The 19,621-nt window shown below is 41.9% G+C and overlaps 1 protein-coding gene across 1 annotated transcript in view; it reads right to left on the bottom strand.

Annotated features, from left to right (window-relative positions):
* PDZD2 (PDZ domain containing 2) overlaps positions 1-19,621 on the bottom strand; it is a gene marked incomplete at its 5' end in the record, with an annotated part of 239,749 nt that overhangs the window by 33,801 nt on the left and 186,327 nt on the right. Inside the window, 7 exons of the mRNA XM_082650455.1 lie at positions 3,346-3,478; positions 5,122-5,239; positions 6,056-6,281; positions 6,421-6,494; positions 9,352-9,466; positions 10,278-10,397; positions 13,913-14,058. Of these exons, the coding sequence (XP_082506581.1) occupies positions 3,346-3,478; positions 5,122-5,239; positions 6,056-6,281; positions 6,421-6,494; positions 9,352-9,466; positions 10,278-10,397; positions 13,913-14,058 (932 nt within the window). The remainder of the gene's footprint in view (positions 1-3,345; positions 3,479-5,121; positions 5,240-6,055; positions 6,282-6,420; positions 6,495-9,351; positions 9,467-10,277; positions 10,398-13,912; positions 14,059-19,621) is intronic.

The raw sequence follows: 19,621 nt of genomic DNA, 5'->3' as shown, positions 1-19,621 counted from the left end.
GGCCTGTCACCCATCAACTTCCTTGCCTAGCAATGCTTTAGAGAAAAAAATGTTTTGGGTGGTGGTGGGAGGGCGCAGTGGGGCTAGGGTGGCGGTCAGGCAACCCAGGGTCCTGGTCTCACGTCTTTTTAGCAACCTTTAACCCCAAACAGTTCTGAGCCTTTGTCTTTCCTGGTGTTGACAATGTGAAAGAAACCAGGTCAATTCAAACCCTCAGTTAGCAGTTGTCTGATAGCTTCTTCCTGCTTAGATTTACATTATGCATTTGGGGGCAGAAAAACTACCAAACTACAAAAACTTTTCCCTTCTCAGTGCATCGCAGAGGCACTCAGGGTCAGTGTACTTCATGACTGGGGCTAACTTTGACCACTTGTTTAGGGTGAGTTCACCAGATCTCTCCACAGGATTTGTTGCTATTGTCGTCGTCATTAATGAGTAATCTGTCAGGAGACAATTTGAAACTCCGTCTGTATCCTGCTTCCCAATATATTTCCACTCAATGCTTTTAGCATCATTGATTATTCTTGCTGAATCAATAATTGCGATGAAGTTTTCAAAACGGTGATTTGATAACTATCTTTTCCTTCTATATTTATTGGTATCATGGTAAACTCATGGATTTCCACACCCCCCATCCGTTGTTATCCATAACTGTAATTATTCGTAGGAAGATTTTTAAAAAGCCTGATACATGCTGAACTATGAGATATTTTAAAAAACAACGATGCAACTTGTATAGTTTCTTTTTTAAAGAATATTTTAAATGTAGAATGGTCATTTTGTGTACTAAAATAACGTTTAGCATAAAAAATATTTGGAGTTTGCAATCTGCCTTAAGAAGTAAATAAATATTTCTGTACAGGATTCAGCATGACACTTAAACCTAACAGATAAATCATCATCACATCATAGCTTTTATGTAACCCTCTCCAGTAGTCGTCACAGGAAATAAATATGTACACACACATGCACACAGGCATATCTCCCCGCCCCCAACATACCTTCATAAAGCAAAGAGTAATTTTGTATAATTGAGCCATTAAACAGAGGTTGCAAATTTTTCTTGATATTAGACTTTCAATATTCACAACTATTTTTCTGAGTGGGAAAAAAAATGGCTGGGGTTTGAAACAAGTGAAAGATCTCCTGGATAGCTCTAATCAAAAGTTAGAAAGCCGCAGGACCCATTAATAATGAGCCTCTGTTACTTTCTTCTACTTCACGTAAGCTAGAAGCTGCCACCCGAGCAGGTCTACATCTTAGCTTGTCTAGACCTGGAGGGTTTGAATATCCCAATCGGGCAGCCACTGCTCCAGTCATTATGAGAAACAGAAGAAAAGAAAATCCTTGTGGTATTTCTCTTGGAACAACATGAAAACTGAGAAGGCACATACATTTAGTATCAAAATGTACTATTGGCATAAAATGTTGGGATAAGCGGTACAAAAATACGTTCAACGTAAAATGGAATCTTGACCAAAAGGAAAATATAGTATGATGTTACAACTAAGAACACCATGTTTACCTAGGAGGAAACATGAAATCCAGTCAAACAAATACTGAAATTTGGTTTCACTGGACACATCTCCAGCACCATCCTGACGACCATATTACTGCGGCTAGAAACATGAGTCAACCCATGTGTTCCACGGGATCACAGACCACCAGTCCACCAGGACTGTTATGCTTTGCACCGGAATGCCATTTTGATGTTTGATTGTACTGGCGAATGAGGCAGATGCTTTGGGCTGAGATTAGGCAGACCTCCGAACAAATCATGACCTGTGTTAGGTTGGAATGGATTTTGAAGTCGGGCATGCCTGGAAGCCAACAACTGCAGCCCACGGAGAACTTAATTTTCTATGTTGCTGAGGGATGTGCTGGGTCAGCCACAGCTTGTTGGGCTGCTCCCTAAGGTGAGAGGAGTGGCCATGTGGGTAGTGGAATCCAAGGGGGGACCCCGGAGGGAGGAGCTGAGACTATGAGGCAAAGTGGTGTTAAAAGTGACCCAGAGAGACTCATGGGGACAGCGGGGGGACAAACTAGAACAGATTCTAAGGGAAAGTCAGGACTATAGAACAAAAAGGAGAAAAATGGGGAGTGCCAAGTAGAAAAAATGGAAAAAGGTGGAGGAAGCAGGACTTGATTTTCTATTGATGATATTTATTCAAGCAGTTTTTAATGTAAGACATTTTAAAGAATGCTCGTAGACAAGAGAAAACGATCTGGGGGAAAGAAAGTAGTGGGGTTGAGTTTGAATCAGTCTGACGGCAATCGTTGTTCAAGCACTGTGGTTGACATCACCTTCCCAAATCAAGGCCTGGAGTCATAGCTGGATAGCGCTTATTTGTACAGGGGAAACTGGTCAACAAATGAACACCACCGAGACAGTGAAAATGACCCCATAAAGTTAATGCACTAAAGAAATCTCAGATGTGGCCCATGGGAGGACCTACCAGGTCTCCTGGCACAGACGTCTTACTCTTAAAATGGCATAAGAGTCCACCCAGTACAGCAGCCTGGGACCATTTAGGATGTAATCAAATAATACCACAAATAATACAAAAGGGGTGGCCACATGACGGGCATGGGAAGAGCTAATGTTCTTAATAAGCATTCTGAGTTGTTGAAAGGTCAAATTTTGCAAAATACAACCTGATTACCATGTTAGAGATAGGCTAATTTTAAAAGATTTTTACCTGGAGTGCTCAAAAACAACAAAAATTACTGCTCGAAGTGGGTTGAGTTGAACTTGCTAAAGTGTCCTGTGGTTAGCTTAAAAAATTAAAAGCAATCGAATAAGTAGAAGAGATACAACCAAGTAAATAGCAGAGGTCAATGATACGGGGGCTATGATTATCTGCAAGTTAGTATGGGCCAACTATGTGATATTGATGCTGAAAAAAAATTAGTGGGCTCTTAAGCCTTAATTACACCGGAGTATTTTGCTCAGGTCCAGGATGGCCTGGACAGATCACCTAGTTTACTGCTCTCAGATTTTCTGGATGCAGAAACCCAAAGAGGTTAAGTATCTCACCAGAAATCGAACAATCAGCTGGGGGTTACTCAGAACCCAGCACTCCTACCTTCCACAAATTTTAAATTCACCAAACATATTGTCAACATTTTCTAATAAAATTTTCTGAGTGTAGAGACGAAGAAGTCCAGATTAGTGGTTCATTTCCCGTGTGTATCAGTTACCTTGGTCACTGTGTGGCCACAGGCTGATTCCCATCCCCAGCTGGGTGAACTGTCTCATCAAAGAGTAGGCATAGGAACATGTGTGTCATTGCTACTGGACAAATAGCTGTCTTCCCATACTCAGGAGAGTATGAAATACTTCACCTTTGGATTAGGGTGCCGGCCGATGACCAGGCGAACGGGTCCTGGGGGGCATTTGCTCAAGATGGCGTGGACTTTGCTCAAAGCAGCATGGCGGACGTTGACTGAGTTCACTTCCAGGATTTGATCTCCGCGGCTAGGGAGGCAACATGATCAACTCTCTGCGGTAACAGTTAGCTTTTTACAAGATTTCCTTCTGGGAGAGGTTTATAATATGAAATCTTTTCTGAATACTTTAACAAAGCAAATGACATCCTTTCATCTTTGCATACGTATAAAAAAGCAACACAGTCATAAACACATTCGGTTTTAAACTGACAAAGACCATTACGCATATCTATCTGCATTTTCAGAAGTAGTAAAGTTAAATAAAATTGATAATAAGGACAACAATGAAGGCTACCATTTCTTGAACACATAGTATATGCCAGGCACTATACAGAGAGATTTACATAACAATGCTTTGAATAGGTATTATTATTCCCATTATGTAGATAAAGCCACAGGCTCAGAGAGGTTACCCAGATGTCACACACTGTTGATCTCAGGTCTGTCTACCTTCTGATCATCAAGTGACAGTCTCTCGACCACCATCAGTTTCTCTTTCCCTACCATCTTGAAATGATTATTGTAATATAATTTAAGAAGGAAATATCTGAAGCTCAAAGGTTACCCAAGAATTTGTAAAAACGTTTCAAATTTGAACAAATGAGAAATTGGGGACAAGATGCCCATTTTGACTTGAAATTATAGGGAGAGAACTCAGTACGAGAGAACAAAGACTCTTTATGTGGGGTTTGAAGAATGTTCATTTGGCAGGCTCCAGACATATGGAACCATTCAAGAAAGAAACATCATCTTGGGATGTCATTAAAGGATTTTTTTTCCTTGGGTTCTAAAAGTATATTTTCTTTAATGTACTTTGGATGATTTGCTAAATTTTTTTCGGTATGGAACTTCACTCTGATGATTAACTAAAAACATAATATAATTTATTAACAGCACCCCAAAATGGCAACCTCAAGGAATGTCATTTTGTCAATTCCTCAACTGCTCAAGGACTTAGAAACTTCGAGGGGAGAAAGATGATACTGTCTGCACAGAGTGTTTCGTGCAATACGTGTACATTCTTGTGAAGTTTAGGTGGGCACAGACCCACTGCAATTACTCTATAATAGAATACCTAAACCTCTCTTGTATAAACAGAATACCCAATCTACAACTCAACTAGCCGAACTGAGAAATCAGACACGTGGTGATTTCAGACAGTAGGCATCTAGACGTCACTTCTTAAAAAGGAGTAAAACAACAGGAAAGGTTCAGGAGATTGTACTTAATAATAAAGGCCTCCTGTTCAAGGGCGTGATTTCCGGACTCTCTTGTATCCAGTGATTCTGAAACCATTTTGAGAAGTTCCCAGTATCTCCTATGAATTTTACATAAATGAATATAAAAGTGAAAGAAAATATTTGGATAATCATAGATATCTATATAGAGTTGTATTGTGTCAGGTTTCTGAGACTGAACTTCTGAGTCCAAACAGAACAAAATTGGTAGGGAAAGCCAAGAACTGGAGTTCTTGAATTCAACCAAATTTCATTTATATTATCTTTTCATCTTTGGAGATGTTTTTGATTGTAATCCTGGCTATAGGACCGCAAATAATAAAAACACTTAGAATCCCACAGGGGAATGTAACAGCGCAGGTATCTTACATACGTATGTATTCGCATATTCACAAACACACCAGAACTCTAAACTTTCAGGTTTACAACCAACCTCAGATTGCTCTCCATCTTGGCCACTGATCCAGGGGCAAGGCTGTGAATGTAGATGCCTGGAGGGCTGTTTTCTAGGGCCAGGCAGCAGGCACCAATGCCTAATCCAACTCTGGGCTCTGTGGGAGGCGTCATTGAAAGAAAACAAAATTAAAAACGACAACAACAAAATCTGAAAAGCAGTATTAAGTGATCTGAAATGGCATTAATGTATATGTTGACCAATAACCATTTATTTTTGGACCAGACTCAGAATACAAATTTTGCTTTTCTTTGTCAATAGGGCCATATTCTGTTAATGAGTCCACGGCAGAACCAGGGGCTAACTATGGACTGTGAATTACTCAATCAATGATCCATCCTCTTCTTAGTCTAAAGAGCCTCCTCGAAGCTGCTTTTGGAAATAGGCAGAGTCCAAGTAATATCTTCTATTCTGCATACACAACTTTAGGTTTTCTTTCGCCTCTCTTTTTAGCAACTAATCTCTTGGTTATTTAATTGCTCACCATATTTCTATAGCTGGTGGGGAGGAAAAGGAGACAAAGATTAAAAGTGATAACATTTGGTGTCACCCAGGACTTTCAGTTACTGGTGTTAACTGTATTCTTGACTATATTCTTCATTCTTTAAAATGTTTTATTAGCCCTAGAATTAAGCTAGTCAGTGATGTTTTTCACATGAGTCTCTGACACACCATGATTCATCTGGAGAGAGCTTAAAAAATCGTGCTACTGGTAACTTCCCTTCACTTTAGTAAAATGACTAAAATCTCTACTTTTGATCCCACTGTCCATTTAGAGAATAACATATGTTGTTGGTAGCAGAGTGTTCCAAAGGAGCAATTCATAGAAAAAAATATAAAAAATTAACCTAAGAACAGATTACAAATTATTATTTGAGAGAATGTAACAAAAATGAGGAAGAGCTGGTATCACCTTTGTTGAGGGTTACTTCCATGACAATTCTGTCCTTTGGCCCGGGGGCCTTTCGTCCCAGGGACGAAGAACTGGCTTCATCGGCACCCACCGCTGAGGTTCCCCCACTGGTGTTGAAGTTTGGGGAGCTGGATCTGCTCATGTGTGTGGGTGTGGAGCAGGGTGTGAGGCTTGGGCTCAGTAACTTGGTGCGTACCGTTAAGACAAATAGTCCACTCCGGATTTGCTGAAAAACAAGAAGAAGGGCTAAAACATTCAGGCTGTCCTTTTATCAAAGGGTGGAAAAAAAAAAATCACCAAACCCAAACCAGAAAGAAAGAAAGAAAAACAAAGAAGACAAAGGCGATCAATAAGAATGTCTTTACCTTAAAGGTATGAATGGCTTCTTGAAATGTCAAGCCCTTGATTGGTATTCCATTTACATCTAGGATTTCATCCCCTAGTGACCAAATTTGAGAATTACATTAACATCAAGTTTTTTTTACTGGAATCTGCTTGGTCAGTACTAGAATAAGATACCATATGGTCCCTGATTTACAACTCTATAAGATGAATTTTATTGTTCCAATCTATTTTCATTAGCTTAGCTCCAAGGAATGTCACAAAATGGGACAATAAGTGACAATGCATATTCTTTTGCAGTAATTCTATATTACCATCTTTAACTAAAACAACTGTGGGAAGCATCAAGATCTTATTCTCTAGCCACTGCCAAGTCTGATAATAGATGTTCTACATTTCGAGGTCAAACTACAAAAACTGAATTCCTAGTCTTTTCTTATGGTTTTTGTTTTACAACTTAAACCCACTGGCAGTGAAGCCCAAACACATGTAACATGTGAGAAGCCTTGCCTATATTTGCAGAAAGACATGGCGTGTGAAAAATGGTTTAAATGATAGAGACAAAAAAACTCGTGAGATATTATTTAGGAGTGGCAGCCCCCCGTCTACATCCAGCCCCATAGTCTAGATGCCTGGTCTTACTGATGGTGTTCAAGGTTCTCAGTCATTAAGCTGGCTAGTTATTATACGCTTCTAAGAGATTACTGTAGACTAATATCAAATTGCTTTCTCTCTCTCTCTCGCTCTCTTTCTCTCTTCTCCCTCAAACTATCCTGGACTCATCGTCAACTCCAAGAAGGCACAGGTCATTTTTCAAGTTGTTGACAGTGTCTGCTGGGAACATAAAAGAACTTGGACATCCTGTTGACTTAACAGAGCTAGTTTCCGGTTCTGTACTCTTGTGACATGGTCTGTTTTGGGGAATAGCAGTTCATCAAAAACACTACAAAGATGTGCAAGAGAGAAGAACAGATGAACCTTGCACAGCAGTATGGTACGGAAGAGGAACTCCCTTTACCTACAACACAGTACAAAGCAGCCTAAGAACACACGTTTTCTCCTCTCACGAACAGCCAATCCCAGGAGCACGTGGAGTAATCCATTAAAGGAATCCTGTATATGAGTTTAAAAAGGTAGCAGTACCCCACCCATTGTTATGTGCCTTCTCTTTAATGCAATTACAGAAGTTGTAAACTAAGTGAAATAATCTGTTTAAAAATCACCTGGTATAACCGATTACTCAACTAGGCGAGGTTTTTGGTTTGTTTCCACCTGGGCAAAGGGTAGAAATATTAACATAATGGCTCATGCCCTTAAAAATCTTTGCAAGATTACTTAAAAGACAGATCATCCAACAGGTTGAAAATCCATTCTGATGACTTCTATTTATTGTAAGCGAATACATATGAAAATACAGTATTTAGGAGAAGCAAGTGCTGTTAACCTCTCCTATCGATTTTTTTTTCCCCTCCACTTTGTTCCATTCTACTGGCATTGCAGGATGAATTTCAATCAAGTGAACACATGGCACATGTGTTATAAAAATGCTTGGCTAAAATTTTATAATGTTGTGAAACTAGACACAAACACCACCTGGGAGTTAACCCTTCCTCTGAGACAGAAATAAATATTCTGCCATCAAAATATTAAGCCTGGGCTTCCCTGGTGGCGCAGTGGTTAAGAATCCGCCTGCCAATGCAGGGGACACAGGTTCAATTCCTGGTCCGGGAAGATCCCGCATGCCACGCAGCAACTAAGCCCGTGCACCACAACTACTGAGCCTGTGCTCTAGAGCCTGTGAGCCACAACTACTGAGCCCACGTGCCACAACTACTGAAGCCACGTGCCTAGAGCCTGTGTTCCACAAGAGAAGCCACCACAATGAGAAGCCCACACACCCCAACAAAGAGTAGCCCCTGCTCGCTGCAACTAGAGAAAGCCCACGAGCAGCAAAAAAGACCCAATGCAGCCAAAAATAATAAATTAATTAAAAAAAATTAAGCCCGGTCACGGATTATCGTTAGCACACAGGCTTCTGGGATTGCTCTACCTACAAAAAAGGAGGCTCCAATTCACTCTTAATCAGTTTTAAGAAAATAAGCTAGTTAAACACAACATCACCTATCTTTGGACCAACTGAACTGAACAGTCACAGCATTTCTGAAGGTAACTAGAAATAGTGTGATTCAATCATTCCATGCAGGAAGTATGGAATAAGGAGGAGAAAAATCAGGACTCATGAACAAGTTCTGGGGATCTAAGGTACAGCATGGGGCCTATAGTTAACAAGACTGTTATATACTTGAAAATTGCTAAGAGAGTAGATGTTAAATGTTCTCACCACACAAGCACACAAAAGGTCATTATGTGAGGTGATGGAGGTGTTCACTAACCTTGTCTGGCAATCATTTGGCAATATGTGTGTCAAATCATGTTGTACACCTTCAATACACGCAGTTATCAATTATATCTCAATAAAGCTGGGAGCACAAAAGTGCTTGTTTAGTATGTTTACATGTGTGCAAAATGGTAGGTGCTATGGAGCATGTATAAGATGTTTCTGTACTCCAGCCCCGAAGCAAGAATGCACTGCAAACTCTCAGGAATTTTCAAGGCAAGGAACACAATCAAAGACCCAGGGGACAAGACAGACATTTAAAGACCCAAATAAAAATATCAAGCCACTTCTCACATAATGTCTCATTTAATCCTCACAACAACTCCTCAAGGTACATATTAATATCCCAAGTTTACAACAGAGGAAAGTGAAGCTCAGGTTCTATCAATTGTCCAAGGTCATGATGTAGTAAGTGCTGGATTCAGTCCAGGTCTACCTGACTACCAAGCCCACAGACTTAGCTGCTGTGCCATTTGCTTCACATCCTGCAAGGAGGCAGATTCTCCTGGAATCAAAGCTCACTGGCACTGAGGACCACCAAGAGGCCTTCTCCTACCTTCTTTAAGCCTTCCATCCTCTGCAGCTGATCCATTTGGGAAAATGGTCTTGACAAAAATCCCCATCTGTCCTCGAATGCAGTCTCGACCTCCAGCAATGCTAAAGCCAAGGCCCTACACGCAAAGGAGGTGGGGGTCCAGGTTGTCAGTGTGGTATTTAACTAAGGGCATCCTTTCCCACTGCAGTATTTCACTGAGGGCACCCTTCTCATTGTAGTATTTAACTGAGCTGTCCTTCCCAAACAGGCTCAGAGTTAAGCTAACTAGCTGTAAAGTCAATCTGTATTCCCTTCACCATTTCCCTCCTCAGATCCATTTGCATTGCGCTAGCTATGCATTACATTAAAGGGTGAAAGTTTTAGGTAAACATATGAAATTGCTAGATTTGACAATCTCTGATCTCCAAAGATGTCAACTTCACATGGATCAACTAATAGCTCACGAGAGTCATTTCACACTGTGCAGGCGCCATATTTGTTTTATTCTTTTGTTTTTGTATAATATCAAAATGGATATTTTGGTATTTGTATAATATCAAATTATTTATACTATTCCTCTTATAATAATGGCAATGCCATGAAATTCATTCCAAAGGATAACTGGGATTATTCTCTGAAGCTGCAGGGTCTGACTTTCTTTCAATAGTGGTAAAAGTTGGGGCATTTACCCGATCCTTGATTGTGCCCTAGCTGCCGGGTGGTGACTCTTGAAATCATAAGGGCAACTATGGTATGATGTCACTTGGAGGCCCACAGGAAAGGATGCCAGGGAATCCAATCAAATCCACCCAAAGACCACTTAATCTATTCTTCTTTATACCTTTTACTTTTTATTTCATGTAAAAACAACACTAAAAAGTAACCATTTAAAACATATATGCTAACATTTACCTGGAGAGCAAAACAATGTACAGAAGGGAGCTCACCTTGCCTTTCTCTTTGTACAGGCCAATGATAGAGATGACCGACGGCCGAATGAGTCTCCAAGGAGATTCCACCTGAGTAGTACTTAGCGAGCGAGTAGACTTCTTCACGATGTGGTATTCCTAGAAGTCGGCACATGAGGTCAGAGGTAGTCTCACTCATCCTGCTGTGGTCTCTGGCATAAAAATATACTCAGATTTGGAAAACCTCAGTTGTCTTTTGTGTTAGACAGCCATTGCCCTCTGGTCCATATCTGGTCCAGTGGCTTAAATGAAGTTTATTATAAAGAACATTGAAGGAACAGCCCCAACTGTGTCTGGCTGTCATGCTTTCTTCCCCCCACACAAAGAACTGCTTGGCAACCACCTGGGGCTGCTCTTTCTTGACCCTACTCCACAGATCCTACTTCTCGCTTTCTGGATTAGAGATAGGAACCGGAAACCGAGAGGCCTTGGAGATACAGAATGACCATCCTCTGGTCGGGTTCTCCCTTGGAAGTCACCCTCGCCCTACCCCAAGTTCACAATCATGGTTAGAAAGTATCTCACCATTTTAAGCTTAATTCACTCACTCAAAACTCAGCAAGCCCTTGTTTCTTATAAAACCCAAACCGCAAACCCAGACAACTGTTATTTAGTATAAAAGATCCCGCTGAGAGACTGCAGCAGCTTTAGTTCTAATCCCTCACATTTGGAAAATAAAATACTTTCCCACAAGCCACACTTTCCCTTCCTGGCACACAGCAGCTCAAAATCTCGATCTCTTTTTCCTGTCCATCACCCAGCATATCCACGTGTGTAAGCAGGGTGCACTATTTATAACAAGAGACTGAACGAATCTCTTGCTAAAGCATTGCGACAATCTAGCTCCTTGCTATTCTTTTTTTTTTTTAATTAATTAATTTATTTTTGGCTGCGTTGGGTCTTCGTTGCTGCGTGCAGGCTTTCTCTAGTTGTGGCGAGCAGGGGCTACTACTCTTCGTTGAGGTGCACAGGCTTCTCATTGCGTTGGCTTCTCTTGTTGCAGAGCACAGGCTCTAGGCATGCGGGCTTCAGTAGTTGTGGCACGCGGGCTCAGTAGTTGTGGCTCGCGGGCTCTAGAGCACAGACTCAGTAGTTGTGGCGCATGGGCTTAGTTGCTCCGTGGCCTGTGAGATCTTCCCGGACCAGGGCTCGAACCCGTGTCCCCTGCATTGGCAGGCGGATTCTTAACCACTGCGCCACCAGGGAAGCCCCGCTATTCTTCTTAGAATAATAAATTGCTTAAATGACACAGATATTCTAGCATAAACAAAAAATGCTAAAAAATCATTTCATGTTTAATATGAGAAAAGAGACACTAGAAAATAGTTTATCCTTAATTAGCATATTCTACATTCAAAGTTAGAAATCAGATATCTGCTAATGATATTTTCGTATTCTTGGCAACTTAGAACAATTGTATTTTGCTGTTTTACAAAATTATCTGTCAGCCATGTTGGCCTCCCAGACTCTGATTCATTAAAAAAATGACATTGGCTTGGCCAGGTTACCACCCTTTTACTGAAACCGTCATGGGAATAGCCAGGCATAGCTCTCAAATACAGAGGTTCATGTGCAGACTCATAAGGGAACTCTTTCTCTGATCACCAACCTCCAGGAGCACCTCATTCCATCTCCCCTTTGGGAACCAGAGGCCAGCATGCTTCACTCTTCTCTTGAAGAGTTTCAGGGGTCCCACTACATTTTTAGACCTCTGTTGTCCAATATGGCAGCCACTAGCCACCCGTGGCTATCTATATTTAAATTAAGATGAATTAAAATTAAAAATGCACTCCTCAGTCTCACTAGCCACTTTTCATGTGCTTAAAAGGCACACATGGCTACCATATTGGGCAGTACAGACATAAAACATTTCCATCACTGCAGAAAGTTTTACTGGATAGCTCTATTCTAGACAATACTTTTTAGTAGAGGGAGAGAAGAAAGAAAGAAAGAAAAAGAAAGAAAGAAAGAGAGAAAGAAAGAAAGAAAGAAAAGAAAGGAGGGAGGGAGGAAGAGGAAGAAAGAAAAAAGAAAGAAAAGAAGGGAGGGAGGGAGGGAGGGAGGGAGGAAGGAAGGAAGGAAAGAAGGAAGGAAAGTGAATCCTGGGAGAAAAAAAAAGGCAGAAAATAAGAAGAGAAGACAAGGGAAAGAACAACTTGAAGAAAAAAAAAGTTTCTTCTTTAAAATCTTCACTAGCCTGTGCTTCCTGGTTCTTAGAAGCCTGGTTAGAAGAAATAGGTATTCCCGGGCTATAAATACGATCAGGTTTCCTCCGCGGGTCAGTTAGGAAATCAGCACCTCAATGCTGGACATCCTTGGCCATGATGGCAGCAGATCTGCTCTCACCTTCCTCACTAACTAAAATCGTCTGAAACGCGGCTCTCCTATGACTTCTTGATCTCCCCCCGCCTCTGTTGATCGAATTGGATCATTCTGCACAGGCCACAGACTCGTCTCCAGACATGGGTCTGGAGGAGCTCTAACCAGGCCCTATGCAAGTTTTTTGCTCTGCTTTTGCTCGGTGCCCCAATTCAAGTTGCCACTGGGGGGATTCAACACAAGGCAGCCTAATCAGCAGCTGCCTCTGAAACACAGGCACTTTTTAATTTTATTGGTCAGGCAAAACTCCCTGCACAGGGATTCTGGTGCATCGCCTGGAGCCAAATACTCAACCTCTTTGGGATTCAGCTGCCCTACCTATAAAAAGGTGAGACACGAAAAGCAAGGGCCCAACCCAGATGCCCTGAGCCAGGTCTTTTAGAACTCAACTATCTGAGTCTCCACGCCCTTACAGGTGTCACTACTGCCACACCCTCCTCCCTCCATCTCCACTTCATTGCAGGCCTGGGGACAAGATGCCAATGACTCCTCTTGAGCGCTCTGGCTGATGGTGTCAGGGCTCAAAGACACTCCACAAGTTCCCCAGAGACTGAGCCTGCCTCCAACTTGGTTATGAGACATCTACCCAGTTTCTACTGGGTTGAGGATGATGGAATTGAGGATGAGCCCCTGAGCAGGGTTGTGGAGCCCTGAGCTCTGGCGGGGATGGGCCCTGGAATATCAACATCCCCACCTTCCTCACCCCTCTTGGCAGCCTCTTCTGACCTTGGCTGTTTGAGCCATGACTCTATAACAGGTAGGATCCCAGGCACAGCACAGGCACACCCAACTGCCTCCGTCCCTCACACGTCCCCACACCCACCCACCCACCAGGCTATGCTGACACATGACACACCCACTAAACAAGAGATGGTGGTTCTTACCACAGACCATGACGCGCCATTGTCTCCTGGCAGTTGAAAGCAGCTCTCGTTTCCAAAACACACAGTAGAAAGAGGATCAAGGTTTTTTTCCTTCTCTTTTATTTTCAAATATTAGGCTGACTACTTCCTTCTAGCATCCCTGGATAGATCTCACTGACTATGCTATATCTCTAGTCCTGAATACTCCTGGCCCTCATAGACGGACAGGTCTTCAGAGCACGGAAGCTCCTGCTGGTCTCGGAGAGAATAAAAGAAAACCTGGAGACCCAGGGCTGGAAACATGCTCTTCCATCCCTAACCAAGTAACTGTGACTGGGTAAGAAAGCCAGGGGCTCCACGGTGCTGCGCTACCTGTGCTGTGCCTGTCGAGTCCAGGAGCTGGGGGAGAGAGTGCTTCCGGCCATCTCGGGAGACCTCCAACATCCTGGCCCGGGGGTCCCCATTTCTCAGCATCAGCTCATTATATTCTTCAACAGACTCTAGACGGTGCACACCCCCTTGAAAAAACAGAGGGGAAACATGACTCGATACAGAATGAAGAGAATCTTAAGAGCATGCATAGGTATCAACTTGTCGATTTCCACCCACATTCACGGTGGCTCAGACGGCCTGGTGTCGAATACTTCAGTACTTTCAAAGCACCCAGCTCACTGCACTCAACCATCAAGCCCTGCATAAGCTTGGTGCGTGCTGAGGCCGTAATGCCAGGCTCGGAAGAAAGTGCTCGTTTTGGAAGTGAACAGCTTCAAAAAGGGCAATGTGTATGTTTCATCCAAGTAAGATGTAGCTGTGGTTGATAAGGCAATAAACAATAGTGAGAATGCTATCAGTAGACGACTTCTTAGTGCTGGAGGCATATCACTTTCTGGTTGGTATAGTTCCATGATTGGGGGATGCCTTTTTCCATGTATAGCAATGACTATTGAAACAAACTTTTGGTTAAAGTGTAACAACTTACAGAAACGGGCAGAAATCATTAAGTGTACGTACAGTTCCATGAAATTTCACAAAATGAATACGCCAATAACCAACATCCAGACTAAGACATAGAATATTACCAGATCCCCAAATCCCCTTTTGTGCCACTAACCCCCTCACCCAAGCGTAACCATTATCCCAGCTTCTAACACCACAGATCACTTTTGCCTATTTTCAAACTTGATATAAATGAACACATACAATATGTGTGTTTTGGTATCGGGCTCCTCGTTCATGTTGCTACATTCCAATGGTTTGTTCATCTCCTTTCTGCATACTATTTCATCGTATAAACACAGCACAATTTATTTATCCATTCTATTGCTGATGGACATTTGATTTGTTTCCAGTGTCAGATCCCGAATAAGGGTCAGCAAACTTTTTCCGTAAAGGCCAGATAGTAGATGTTTCAGGCTTTACAAGTCACAAATGGTCTCATTCACACATTCTTTAAAATTTTTTTTACAATGCATTAAAAACGTAGAAAGCGTTTCTATCTGTGGGCCATACAAATACAGCTGTGGGCAGAAGCTTGCTGACCCCGGTCTAGAATATACTGTTACTGGACATTCTGTGACGTATCTGTTGGATGTACCTAGGAGAGGCGTGGCTGGGTTACAGGTACATGTTCCCCTTCACCACGCAGGAGCACCAGGGTGTGTGAGTGCTTGCTATTCCACTTCCTTGTCACACTTAGCAGTGTCAGTCTTTCTAATTTTAGCCACTCTGCTGGATATATAATGGTATTTCCCTGTGGTTCATAATTTACATTTCACTGAGGACTAGTGAGATTGAGCTTCTTTTCAAGTATTCATTGGCTGTTTTTCTTTTTTAAGGTTGTAAAGAGGCTGTTCAAGTCTTTTGCTCATTCCTTTCTTCTTCTTTTTACTTGTTTAATTGGACTACTAGAAAATTTTATTATTTTTTTTCTTTGCTCATTCTTTTATTGGATTTTTCTCTGTTGGTTTACAAGAGTTTTATTTTCTTTATTGTTAATATATTTTAGATATGAGTCCTTTGTGGAATCTATGTATTGCAAATATCTTCTCCATGTCTGTGACTTGACTTTTCACTCTCTCAATGGTATTTTTTATTTTTTGATGTTGGGGGTAGGAGTTTATTAATTAATTAATTTATTGTTTTTGCTGTGCTGGGTCTTCGTTTCTGTGCGAGGGATTTCCCTAGTTGTGGCAAGCGGGGGCTACTCTTCATCGTGGTGCGCGGGCCTCTCACTATCGCGACCTCTCTTGTTGCGGAGCACAAGCTCCAGACGCACAGGCTCAGCAGTTGTGGCTCATGGGCCTAGTTGCTCCGTGGCATGTGGGATACTCCCGGACTGGGGCACGAACCTGTGTCCCCTGCATCGGCAGGCGGACTCTCAACCACTGCGCCACCAGGGAAGCCCCTATAGTAATGATTTTTTTTTTTTTTTTTTTTTTTGCGCTACGCGGGCCTCTCACTGTTGTGGTCTCTCCCGTTGCAGAGCACAGGCTCCGGACACACAGGCTCAGCGGCCATGGCTCACGGGCCCAGCCACTCCGCAGCCTGTGGGACCCTCCCGGACCGGGGCACGAACCCGCGTCCCCCGCATTGGCAGGCGGACTCTCAACCACTGCGCCACCAGGGAAGCCCTATAGTAATGATTTTTAAAGACATCTTTATCATACTTAGTTTACATTATACACTATTTTAAAATAAGATAGTTTAAGGGACTTTAATCATTTTAAATTTTTTTATTTTATTTTTTATTGAAGTATAGTTGATGTATAATATAAATTACACATGTACAATATAGTGAATCAGTTTTTAAAGGTTATATTCCATTCATAGTTATTATAAAATATTGGCTATATTCCCTGTGTTGTACAATATATCCTTGTACCTTATTTTATACCTAATAGTTTGTACCTCTTAATCCCCTACCCCTATGGCCCCTCCCCCGCTTCCCTCTCCCCAGTGGTAACCACTAGTTTGTTCTCTGTAACTGTGAGTCTGCTTCTTTTTTTGTTATATGCACTAGTTGGTCGTATTTTTTAGCTTCTACATATAAGTGGTATCATACAGTATTTCTCTTTCTCTGTCTGATTTCTTTCAGTTAGCATAATACCCTCCAAGTTCATCCATGTTGCTGCAAATGCCATTATTTAGTTCTTTTTTATGGCTGAGTAATATTCCATTGTATATATACACACATCTTCCTTATCCATTCATCTGCTGATGAACATTCAAGTTGCTTCCATATCTCGCAATTGTAAATAATGCTGTTGTGAACACGGGTGCGTGTATCTTTTTGGATTAGTTTTTTTTTAATATATATACCCAGGAGTGGAATTGATTGGTCATATGGTAGTTCTATTTTTAGTTTTTTGAGAAACTGCCATACTGTTTTCCATTGTGGCTACACCAGTTTACATTCCCACCAACAGTGTATGAGGGTTTAAGGAAATTTAATTTAATTAATTTATTTTTTTGTGGTACGCGGGCCTCTCACTGTTGTGGCCTCTCCCATTGCGGAGCACAGGCTCCGGACGCGTGGGCTTAGCGGCCGTGGCTCACGGGCCTAGCCGCTCCGCAGCATGTGGGATCTTCCCGGACCGGGGCACGAACCCGTGGTCCCCTGCATCGGCAGGCGGAATCTCAACCACTGCGCCACCAGGGAAGCCCGGGACTTTAATTTTAAATGATGGATGAATTACACTGAATGTAGCTATAATCATATTATGATGTTTATTATATACTATATATATGTGGAGAGCCATGTGTATATATGTGTTTGTGTATATAACTATATATACATATAGATTCTTTGAAATATCAAATTCTCCTAGACTATGTAATATTTTCATTTGATGACTTAAAATTTCAATTTATCTAAAAATTTCTCAGGAAGTTTTTCATGGAATAAAACAACATGATTCTGTACTCTTTTAAAAATATATACTATATTGATGTGTTTTCAATAGTGATGAAAAGTTAGAACAGGGCTGATACAGTTATATCATAATGGACATTTCTAAAAGCCTGGTTTTTCAAAAGCTACATATTAACTTTGTGATTCAAATTTCAGGTTTTCAAACACCTGAAATTCCTTTGCAATCAAAAGAAAAATTTTCATTTTCACAAACCTAAGGCATTAACATGGATAAATCAAAAATACCAAAGTTAAAAGGGACCCTGCTGGCAAAAAAAGGAGGTATGAAGTAAAGAAAACTCTGGTTAGAATATCAGGAAAAATGTTCCATAAAATCGCTTTAGTCATTTTGGAGCCAGACTGGCCCAAATCTTAGTGGAAATGGCTGGAAACTCTTTACAGAACCTCCTTAATAATTCATGACCAGGTTAATCTATCTTGGCATGCTTACTCATCTGAAGAAGATTTATTAGAAGAAAATTCCTTTTGAGCTGACAGGGAAGCACTTGCCATTGATAGAAGAGAAACCACATACGGTAGTGTCTGTAGATAATATACTGATATGTGAATACCAGAGTGACTCGCTTAAGAAAATATGAAATAAATATCCAGGTTTACAGGACACAGAAATTAGGAGGTGATCACATTAAAATCTCCTGCATTCAAATGTCTTTAGACTGAACATATTTCAAAGCACTGAATGGAGAACCAATTCCTTAAGCCTCTTTAAGGTGCCTCCAAACTACTTTTCCAGTCTTAGCTCCCACTATCCTGCTACATGAATTCACTGCTCTAGCCTGATGATCCTCAAAGGAGAGGATTTGTCCTCTACCCACATCCTTACCCAAACTGGGAAGCATATAACTATCACTTGAAGTTTTACCCAATTTTGCCCACACCATCACCTCCCATGCCAAGAATCTCCTTCCCCCAAATCTCTCTGCTGGACTGAATCGTCGTTACTGTTGGATTATTGGATCTTTCAGATAGCTGAGGCAGAAAAACAGTTGCCAAAAACTTCTCTAACCAATTCTTTTCCCCATCGTCCCTAAGTATTTCTCACGCATTTTGCCCCAAGTCTAGACCCCGGGTTTCCTCCTCCTGTGTTCTACCAAGCCCCGCCCATGTACTGGCCATCCTTTATCTTGCTTCCTCTGGATGCCTCCCCCAGTATCACAACTCAGAGACATTTCAGTCTTCATACCTCTTGTTCGTGCCTTATCATGACCTGCAAGCTCTTGAGAATCTTCCTATCTGAACCCATTCAAGCATCTTCCCCTCTTGAGAGGGAGCGAGAACGATGAATAATGATAATGAAAATGACAATGATGAACGTGATATTGACGACGACGGTCATAACAATGGCAGCTACCATGTGGTGAGGGCCTACTGCTGCCACAGTTGGGAGTTGCGGTACCATATACATTCGCTCAACTGGATCTCTCAACAAGGCCCAGCATTTAGAAGGCATTCACACTGATTTGCAATTATAACCCTCATCTTACAGGTGAAAAATTTGAGACCCAAAGAAGTTAAGTCACCTGTCCCAGGTCACACAGCCAGTAATGGCAGAGCTGAGAATTGCACACAGTTCTTCCTGACTTTGTGCATGTGCTTCTTCTACTATATTTCCTTGTTATGGCCTTGGATGTCTAGGAAAAACACAGGAAGAGAGGGTGGCATCCATTTGTGGCAAAGAGTAGCCAGTTCTGGATTTACTACTCAGCTGAATGTCCTGCACATTCTAAATTAATAGTACGAACATGGAGAATCATAGATCTGGAAGGTCGTCAGCTAGGATCCCCTCCCCACATCTGTATCCGTAAAGCCCCAGACTGGGGAATGGGATTCTCTCCAAGTTCCTCAGGAAGCCAAGGGGTGGGTAGGAAGAACTCTGTCTGGAAGACAGACTGAATGAGTGACCTTTGGGATCCCCTTACCTTCTCTGGACACATCCATAAAATGAGGAATGTGACTGCACTGGTTTCAAAGGTCCCTGTATTTCCCCAGAGCTCTATGACCCTCCCCTGGGAACTGTTTATAAGGTGCTGATCAGACAGCTGACCTAAAACCTCCTTCCCCACCGCAAACACACATAGGGTTTAGATGTATTTCTCTCAGTTGTTCCTCGGGGCTGAAGGGGAGCTGGTCGTTCTCCGCATGTGAGGACC

This window comes from Grampus griseus (assembly GCF_964374135.1).
Source record: "Grampus griseus genome assembly, chromosome: 3".
In the NCBI taxonomy this organism is placed as follows: Eukaryota; Metazoa; Chordata; class Mammalia; order Artiodactyla; family Delphinidae; genus Grampus; species Grampus griseus.
Note: the sequence above shows the minus strand (reverse complement) of the source record. Positions and strands in the feature narration are given on the sequence as shown.